This window comes from Phocoena sinus, chromosome 19 (assembly GCF_008692025.1).
Source record: "Phocoena sinus isolate mPhoSin1 chromosome 19, mPhoSin1.pri, whole genome shotgun sequence".
Taxonomy (NCBI): Eukaryota; Metazoa; Chordata; class Mammalia; order Artiodactyla; family Phocoenidae; genus Phocoena; species Phocoena sinus.
This window is the reverse complement of record NC_045781.1, coordinates 7,560,503-7,570,243: the sequence shown is the minus strand read 5'-3', so window position 1 is coordinate 7,570,243 and position 9,741 is coordinate 7,560,503. Positions and strand designations below refer to the sequence as shown.

General features: G+C 54.0%; 1 protein-coding gene across 1 annotated transcript; it reads left to right on the top strand.

The window, feature by feature from the left end:
• The first annotated feature begins 5,780 nt into the window (after positions 1 to 5,780).
• KCNJ14 (potassium inwardly rectifying channel subfamily J member 14) lies at positions 5,781 to 8,882 on the top strand. The gene is made up of 2 exons (XM_032613858.1): positions 5,781 to 6,488; positions 8,286 to 8,882. Exons 1-2 carry the CDS (start codon positions 5,781 to 5,783, stop codon positions 8,880 to 8,882), a joined length of 1,305 nt encoding a protein of 434 aa, XP_032469749.1.
• The last annotated feature ends 859 nt before the right edge of the window (positions 8,883 to 9,741 follow it).

Sequence of the window (9,741 nt, the reverse complement as noted above, 5' to 3'; positions counted from 1 at the left end):
GTGTGTGAGACTCGTCCTTCTGCCCGATGCCTCCTGAGGGGGAGGGAGGACCTGGCCCCCGGCTGTCCCTAGGCCACTGGGTCCGACCCCCAGCCCATTGGGTGCTATCCGGTCCTGCCTTCCCGATGTCTTATTCCGTCTGGAACTCACTCTAGGTCTCTGGGGGGGATCTCAGGTGTCCCTCCCAACTTTTTAAGGCTGCACCTCAGGCGGAACCGGGGAGCCCCCCGTGTCTCTTGTCTTTCCACCACCGCCCTCATGATCGCTTTCTCACCATCTCTTTGTTCCCTCATCTGTGTCCCCATCTTCTCGCATCTCCTGGCCCCCAAGCTCTGTCTCCATGCCTCCTCCCGCTGTGTCTTTCCTCTGCCACCGCCTCCTCTCCAGCCTGCTTGGGCCAAGGCCTAGCCGCCCTGCCTGGCCGTCCTCCCTGGCTCCCCCTCTGCGGCTGGGAGCTGGCCCCACCCCCTGCCCCCCCTCGGGCCAGGCCTCTGATCCTCCTGTGGACACAGAGGTCGGCACCCGGCACAAGGCCCCTGGGGCCGAGGACAGGCCGCAGCACCTCAGCACCCACAGAGGCCTCGCGTCGGCCCGAACAGAAGAGCCCCCGGCAGAGGGCATGGGGGTGGGCTGCCCCATCAGGTACGTGTCTCCGCACAGAGCCCCAGGGCCGGGGTCCTGGCTCGGAGAGCCGTCCCCGCCCCCACCTTCCTTGCTCGGGGGTCTGCCCCGGCACCTGCAGACCGTTCCCGCTCAGTGACACATTCCAGCCCCAGAGCGATCTCCCCCGCCCAGCTTCACTCCCCCCAGCTCTGAGCCCACCTCCGTTTTCTGCCTGTTTTCACTGTCTCCCCTGTCCCCCCCATCCTGCGTCTCATCTAGTCCCATCTCTGTCCCCCATCTGGCTCTGTCACCACAGCTCCTGTGTCTCCACTTCTCTTTGCTCGGTTGCTCCTAGGCTGCCTGCCTCTTTTCTGTCCCCCTCTCTCTCCGGGCCTCTGTCCCCTCTGGGTTCCTGTGACCCCCTGGGGGGGGTCTCTGTCCTTCCCTCCATCTCAGGGCTGCCCCTCCACACTCGCCCTCCCTGCCCATCTCTGAGCCTCTGTACCCTCGTCTGTCTTCAGTCTCCACACCACATCCCCTCCTGTCCATCTCTGCCCTCCAACCTGCTGCCCAGACCCCACTAGTGAGCGGGGGGTGGGGGGCTTGTGAGGGGACAGCCAGCGTCTCAGGGAGCGTGTGAAAGTGCTTCTGGGTGGAGTGGGGGTGGCACCTGGGGCGGGGCTTCTCAGCCCCAGATTAGACAGTGACTTTGACGTGAAGTTGATTCACCTTAAGCCCCGTGTCGCCTTTATATGGAAACATTAAGCTGCTCTCCCAGGTCAGGGGGAGGTGGGGGGGAGGACTTCAGGCTCTGGGTCCTCTTCTCTGGGGTCCTGACGTTGCTGGTGGGAGGTGTGTGTGCCCTGAGGCCGAGTCCCACGTGCTGCCTGTGAACTGGGCCGCGTTGGATGCAGACAGGACCCCCCCGGAGGTGAAGGCCCCTCCTGTCTGCTTTATGAAATGGACAAGATCACATCTGCCTCACGGGGCTGAGGGTGGCACAGAAGGATTTAGGAAAGCAGAGTCCTGGGTTGGAAAGGCTCAGGACCAAAGCAGCAGCCCACCCCTGGCACTTCGTGCGTCTGGCCAGGTCTCTGAGCCCACTCCCCAACCTGTGAACCGGAGTGATGATCCTGACCTCCCAGAATCCTGAGCAGCCAAGGTGAGTGGCGGGGTCCGGTGGAGTGCAGTGGGCGGGCTGCAGATACCTGGTGAGCTTGGCAAGGCCTGGGACAGCGGTGCTCAGGAAATAGGAGCGTGCGATCAGGTAGTCTGTGGTCCGGTCTGTCACTCAGGCTTTGGCACCAAGAAGGCTGGATGGGAGTTCAGGGTTTGCTGTTCCTTGGCTGAGGGACCTGGCACAAGGGATGGACCTCAGCGCCTCAGTTTGCTTTACTGTGAGAAGCAAAGTCCCTGCATCCAAGGGTTGTGGTCAGAGATGGGTGACTGCGTGTGAGGAGGCCCCGCCGGTCCCCCGCGGCCCCTCCCCCATCATGTCATCAGGTGGCCCCTGAGAGGAGACTGGTGCATAGTGGGGACTTCCAGGCAGGAGAGGGCTGCAAATGTCGAGGTCAGAGCCTGGATTCTGACCTCAGACCTGCCCCCTTCAGCGACGAGCCTCGGTTTCCCGTTTCTGGAAGAACAATCTCTAATGCCCAGAATAGTTGAGGCTGAAAAAAAGAGAGTTGGGGCTCATCATGGGCGTTGAACACACCCAGGTGCGGTCCACTCTGACGTGAGCCTCAGCTTTGCCTCTGCAGTATGGGCCTAAGAAAATCCCACGTGGCGGAGCTGTCTGGGTGGTCAAGGACAGCAAGTGCAGAGCTCTGGGCAGGGGAGTGGGTACCTGTCGATGTTGAACTTGACATCAACTAACAACTCGCTTTCCTTGGAGTGAGTGCCCCCAGCCCTGCTAAGAAGCCCATGAGGATCCCCAGAGCCTGGCACAGGGGGCTTATAGTCCCGAGGTGCTTGGTAGGTATTGATGGAACTGATCTGCAAAACATTTAACCCCTAGCCCAGACAGGTCCCGGAAGTCCCTCCACCACAGGGCCAGATGTTAACCCTGCAGCTGCTGGAGGGCAGTGAGGTCTGCAGGTCCATGCCTGGCCCCTCCCCTCTTCCTCTCCCTCCTCCTAGTTCAGCTGCTAAGCTTCCCTCCATTTCTCAGATGAGGCGACTGAGGCTCAGAAAAGGGATGTGACTTGCCACCCGTCATATAGCTAGTAAGTGCGCGAGCTGGGATTCAACCTACAACTGCCCGATTCAAAAGCCCAAGTTCTTTCTTCTGGATTCCTCTTCCTTTCAAGGTTTTGTTTTTTTTTTTTTTAAATCCCCACTCCACAGATGAGCAAACTGAGGCTCCAGAAAATGAAGCCAGTGGTCCCAAGGCACACAGTGGGTCAGCAACTGAGTCAAGGTTGGGCCCTGGGTCTATATGACTGAAAGACCGTTCCTGACCTTGATGAAATCCAATTTCCCCATTTTACAGCTGAGGAAACAGGTTTAGAAAGGTTTCCCCACGATTTGAGAGTCAGGGCCAAGCCTGGGTTTTACTGTATGTTTTTGTTTTTTTGTAACAGCTTCATTGAAATATAACCCACGTACCATACAATTCACACATTAAAGTGTACAATTCAGTGTTTTTTTGGTATATTCAGAGTTGTGCAACCATCACCACAATCAATTTTAGAACATTTTCATCACCCCATTAAGAAACCCCATTCCTCTGGCTATCGCTCCCCTGTCCCCCCATCTCCCCAGTCCTGGGCACCACCAGTCTTATTTCTCAGTTTACAGATTTGCCCATTTTGGATATTTCATATAAATGGTATTACACAATATATGGTCTTTAGTGATTGGCTTCTTTCACTTCTCATGGTGTTTTCAAGGTTCATCCATGTTGTAGCATCTATCATGCCATTTTTAAAAAAATTACTGGGTAGTATTCCACTGTGTGGATAGACCACATTTTATTCATCAACTGATGGATGTTTGGGTGTTTCCATCTTTTGGCTATTGTGAATAATACTGCTATGAATATCTGTGAACAGTGTTTGTGTGGAAACTTTGTTGTGTTTTGGTTTTTATTCTTAATTTTTGGCTGCACTGCACGGCATGCGGGATCCTAGTTCCCCGACCAGGGATCGAACTTGAGCCCCCTGCAGTGGAAGCACAGTCCCAACCACTGGACCACCAGGGAAGTCCCCTGGACACTTATTTTTAATTCTCTTGGGTAGATACTTAGGCGTGGAATTGGTAACTCTATGTTTAACCATTTAAGGAACTGCCAGACTATTTTCCACACCAGCTGTGTAATTTTACATTCCACCAGTAGCATAGGAAGGTGCCAATTTCTCCACATCTTTGTTAATGCTTTTCTGGTTTTGTTTTTTCTAATTTTTATAGCCATCCTAAGTGGGTATGAAGTGGTATCTCACTGTGGTTTTGATTTGCGTTTCCCTGATGGCATAATGTTGTCAATTATCTTTTCCTATACTTATTGACTATTTGTACAGTTGACCCTTGAAAAACATGGAGGTTAGGGGTGCTGACCCTCTGCACAGTAGAAAATATGAGTATAACTTTAGAGTTGGTCCTCTGTATCCCTGGTTCTGAATCCAAGGATTCAACAAACTGCAGACCATGTAGTACTATTGTAGTATTTATTGAAAAAAATCTGTGTATAAGTGGACCCTTGCAGTTCAAACCCATGTTGTTCAAGGGTCAACTGTATATCTTTTTGGAAAAATGCCTATTCAGATCCTTTGTCCATTTTAAAATTGGGCTGTCTTTTTCTTATTGAGTTATAAGGGCTCTTTATATGTTTTAGATACAAATTTCTTAGATACCATTTGCAACTATTTTTTCCCATTAGTGGGTTGTCTTTTCACTTTCATCTTAGTGTCCTTGGAAGCACAAGAGTTTTTAATTTTGATGAAGTTCAAGTTATCTTTTTTTTTTCCCTTCTGTTGCTTGTGCCTTCTGAGCTTTTGAGCTATAGGTGACCTCAGAGCCCGGCCGGGCTCATCTCTCCAAGCTGGAGTCACAGCAGCAGTTACCACTTAGTCTTTTTTTTTTTTTTTTTTTTTTGCGGTACGCGGGCCTCTCACTGCTGTGGCCTCTCCCGTTGCGGAGCACAGGCCCCGGACGCACAGGCTCAGCGGCCGTGGCCCACCGGCCCAGCCGCTCTGCGGCATGTGGTATCCTCCCGGACCGGGGCACGAACCCGCATCCCCTGCATCGGCCATCGGACTCCCAACCACTGCACCACCAGGGAAGCCCTTTTTTTTTTTAATTTAAAAAATTTTTATTGCAGTATAGTTGATTTACAATATTGTGTTAGTTTCAGATGTACAGCCGTGATTCAGTTATATATGTATAGTTTTTCAGATTCTTTTCCATTGTAGGTTTTATAGGATATTGAATATAGTTCCCTGTGCTATACAGTAGGTTATCTCTTTTATATATAGTAGTGTGTATCTGTTAATCCCAAACTCCTATTTTATCCACCACCCCCACCCGCCCCTTTCCCCTTTGGTAACCGTAAGTTTGTTTTCTTTGTGACCGCTTAGTCTTTATTTTATGAGCATGGACTCCAGAGCTGGACTGCTAGCACTCAAATCCCAGCTTATTTCTGTACCTCTGTTTCCTCATCTGTAAAATGGGGGTGATAACGTCTACATTGTTGAGGTTCAAATATCTAAATTTATGTAAAGTGCTCACAGCAGTGTCTGGTGCTGTATAAATGTCCGCTCTAGTTACTGTAGTGCTTGCTGTAACACAGTACTGCTGCTATGGCTATAGTTGTGTTCCTGTTGTTGCCACACAACCATCTCCTATAGTATTACCATCAGTGTTTTTGTTTGTTTGCTTTGGCCGCGCTGTGCGGCCTGCGGGATCTTAGTTCCTCGACCAGGGATGGAACCTGCGCCCTTGGCAGTGAAGGCGCACGGTCCTAACCACTGGACTGCCAGGGAATTCCCCCACCAGTGTTGATGCTGTACTGTTCTGATTTTCCACCCATTTGCCAGATGAGGCCACTAAGGCCCAGGGAGCATGATGGCCAATGAGCTCCCCCATTTCCGGCAGCCCTGACGTGGCTGCCCATTTCTTGTCCCCGCAGGTTCGGGGCGCCCGCCCCCCGCTAGGCCAAGTGGAGGGGGTGTCCCCGCCCAATGGACCTGGCCAGGGCCCTGCGCCGCCTGAGCGGCGCCCTGGAGTCAGCGAACAATCGGGCGGGAGATGAGGAGCAGGCCGGGCCCGAGTTGTGCCGCAACGGGTGGGCGCCAGCGCAGTCGCAAGTGGGGCGGCGCCGCGGGCGCTTCGTCAAGAAGGACGGGCACTGCAACGTGCGCTTCGTGAACCTGGGCGGCCAGGGCGCGCGCTACCTGAGCGACCTGTTCACCACGTGCGTGGACGTGCGCTGGCGCTGGATGTGCCTGCTCTTCTCCTGCTCCTTCCTCGCCTCCTGGCTGCTCTTCGGCCTGGCCTTCTGGCTCATCGCCTCTCTGCACGGCGACCTGGCTGCCCCACCGCCAACCGCCCCCTGCTTCTCGCAGGTGGCTAGCTTCTTGGCCGCCTTCCTCTTCGCGCTGGAGACGCAGACGTCCATTGGCTACGGCGTGCGCAGCGTCACCGAGGAGTGTCCGGCCGCCGTGGCCGCTGTGGTGCTGCAGTGCATCGCCGGTTGCGTGCTGGACGCCTTTGTCGTGGGCGCCGTCATGGCCAAGATGGCCAAGCCCAAGAAGCGCAACGAGACGCTGATCTTCAGCGAGAACGCCGTCGTGGCGCTGCGCGACCGCCGCCTCTGCCTCATGTGGCGCGTCGGCAACCTGCGCCGCAGCCACCTCGTCGAGGCCCACGTGCGGGCCCAGCTGCTGCAGGTGCGAGACAGTCCTGGCGGGAGACCACGCCCCCTGGTGGGCGGGCCCTTTCACGAGTTCGGGGGTGGGGGTAGGTGTCCTGGGGGATGGTGGGAGTTGTAGGTCTAAGGGACAGGTGTGCGTGGAGCCTGGAGGGGATCTGGACTACAATTCCCAGCAGCCTCCTGGGGGCAGGGCCCCTTCCGCCCCACCTTGTGGGCTGAGGATGGCTCCCCGAGATGTTGTAGATGTAAACCCAAGGGAAAGGTCTCTGATCATTTCTTCCTGGAGGCCTAGACGTCAGACAGATTTTGAGACTTATGGAACTCCCTGTGGATTGAGGATGGGCCCTCTATCGAATTGTGGGAAATCCAGACCTGCGAGGTCCACGCCTGGACGGTAAAGGCTCTGAACTACAATTCCCAGAAGCTCTGGGGGCAGGGAAATTGCCCACCTGGGGTGGTCTGAGGAGGCGTTGTAGTTTTGTGGGTGGTGTAAACCACGGCTCAGGTTTACGATTCTCAGCAGATATTGTGGTACAGAGAGAGACCTGTGACTGAGGCCAGACCCCTATGGGCTTGTGGGAGATGTAGGCCCGAGGACGGGGTGCAACTCAACTCACACCTGCAGAGTCAGGGAACACAATTCTCCATGGCCTCTGGGCATCATTTGTGAGAGACTTCATTCCCCACCTCAGGGGCCCAGACTCTCCCACCAGCCTCCTGCTCAGAGAAGTACAGGGCAGTGTTTGGGAAACTCTTGAATTTTAGCGTCTCACCAAACAAACAAAAAAACCCCAAAACAAACAAAAAACTACAATTCCCATTGGTCCCTGGGGCAGCGACTCCTTCCAGCGCCCTGATGAAGGTGCCTTAGAATTGTGTTTCTAGAATTGTGGTCAAACTGCCCAAGCAAATTCTGGGGCAGCAGCTGCCCTTGCCTTGCAAGTAAAGACACTTAAGAACTCTGGTCTGGGGCTGGACTGGGGTGAGAGGGAGGACGGGGTTGTGGTGGGAACTACAACTCCCAGCAGCCTCTGGGGGCTCTCGGAGACAGTGGCAAGAGAATGAGTCCACAGCACCCCCACCTCTGTCTCCTGCTTGACTGAAACACCAGGATTCACGACCAGGAGGGACACTGTCTCTCCCAGAAGTCTTTGGGGTGCTGACATGGCCTGGGAAGTGGGTATGGAACCAATGGGTAGATGGGGTGAAACTGCCACCACCTGGCCTGGGCTTAGGCCCCCACCCCACACAAATACACAGACACACAAGGGGATGGAGGCAGTTGGTTTGCGGGTGTGGGTAGATAGCCCAGAGGCCAGCCTGAGGCAGTGGTGAAACATAGGCTGTTGGACCTAGATTGCCATCCTGGTTTATCTTTCTCTGGCCATATATTGAAAGCCATTTTTCTATCCCTCTCCTCCTCCAATTGCTGGTTGGATGTCATTCTTATCTTCTGTTGTCTCTTTAACTCCGTTTCTGTCTTGCTGATTTCTGTGGGTCTATGTGAATGTCATTCTGTCCCTCTCTTTTTCTCTCCCCTGTCTTTCTCGGATTTCTTTCCTCAATCCCTGTCTGAGTCTCTGGGCCTCCGTCCTCTCCTCCCTGGACCTCCATCTCCCTCTCTCTGGGTCCTTCTCTCTTTCTGGCTTACCATCCCCCTCTCTCTGGGTCCATGTTCTCCCCACACCCCAACACCTACTGGTCTCTGCCCTCCTCTTTCTCTGCATCTCTCTCCCCTCCTCTCGCTGTCTCTGTCTCCATTTATGTCTCTGCTCCCTAATGTCTGTCTTTGGCCACTCGCCTTTTGCTACAGCCTCGTGTGACCCCGGAGGGTGAGTACATACCGCTGGACCACCAGGATGTGGACGTGGGCTTTGATGGTGGCACCGATCGCATCTTCCTTGTGTCTCCCATCACCATCGTGCATGAGATCGACTCCGCCAGTCCTCTGTATGAACTAGGGCGCGCCGAGCTGGCCCGGGCTGACTTTGAGCTGGTGGTCATTCTCGAGGGCATGGTCGAGGCCACAGCTATGACCACACAGTGTCGCTCTTCCTACCTCCCTGGTGAGCTGCTCTGGGGACATCGTTTTGAGCCGGTCCTCTTCCAGCGTGGCTCCCAGTACGAGGTTGACTATCGCCACTTCCATCGCACTTACGAGGTCCCAGGGACACCCGTCTGCAGCGCCAAGGAGCTGGACGAACGGGCAGAGCGTGCTTCCCACAGCCCCAAGTCTGGCTTCCCTGGCTCTCTGGCAGCCTTTTGCTATGAGAATGAACTTGCTCTGAGTTGCTGCCACGAGGAAGAGGAGGAAGAGGAGGAAGAGGAGAGGGATGCGGCAGAGGCAGAAGACAGGGCTGCCAGCCCCCGAGTACTCACACCAACCCTGGCGCTGACCTTGCCCCCATGATACAAGCTGGTACCCCCCTATTTGTACCCCTTTCCCAGAGGTAGCAAGATGGAGAGATTGGGCCCTCTCCTGGGATGAGGGCAGGTGTTTCCTAAGACCAACAGGCCTGCTGGGTAAATTATTAGCTGGTGATGTTCTGCCACATCTAGTGGACCTACCAATGAACATACTGGACCTTAATTCCTCTGAATTCTGTGCTCCCTCCTGAGACCCCTTTGTCAGCCCAATTCCTGAGTCTCCCCAGAGATAAGGGATCCAGAATTCTAGACCACCGAAGAGGCAAGGACTGGTATTTCTAGATTCCTCTAGGTGGCTGTTTGGTTTGTCAAACAGGATCATGAAATGATCGTACAGCCCACCTCCAGGGGAAGAAGTCATCTGTTCTCAAGCAGCAGCAGAGATGAAGAATTTGTTGGTCTGAATTGACCTAAGATTCAAGGCACTGTTTCTTCTCGACTCAGCCAACCACATAGCAAGTCATTTTTTCTAGACGACCTAAGGAGGGAAAGTTATGGAATGCCCCAAGAATTCAAGACTATATTGATTGACCAATGACAAGGAATGTTGACTGCAAGTCAGGAAAAGACTTTGCGGTTGCAGAAAACCCCAGTGTTGCGATTCTGTGAATACAGATTGACCACAGAGGCAAGCACTGGGGATTCTAGAACAGCTGTGACCAGAGATTGGACTACTCCAGAAACTAAAGAGTTATGTTTCTAGAATGCACAAAACAATTGGAGAGTCTGTGGGTCTAGAAGGACTAAAGTGACAGATTGGGAGTTCTTGATAGGCGATAACTCCAGACCACTGGCTCTAGAACATCGAACCGAGGGGGAGAATCAACGCTCTACATGATCCA

Bases quoted from the DNA above. Each gene is read 5' to 3' on its own strand.
- KCNJ14 (XM_032613858.1), top strand. From the start codon at position 5,781: ATGGACCTGGCCAGGGCCCTGCGCCGCCTGAGCGGCGCCCTGGAGTCA. The intron at 6,489-8,285 runs GTGCGAGACAGT...CTTTTGCTACAG, and splicing joins TGCGGGCCCAGCTGCTGCAG to CCTCGTGTGACCCCGGAGGG.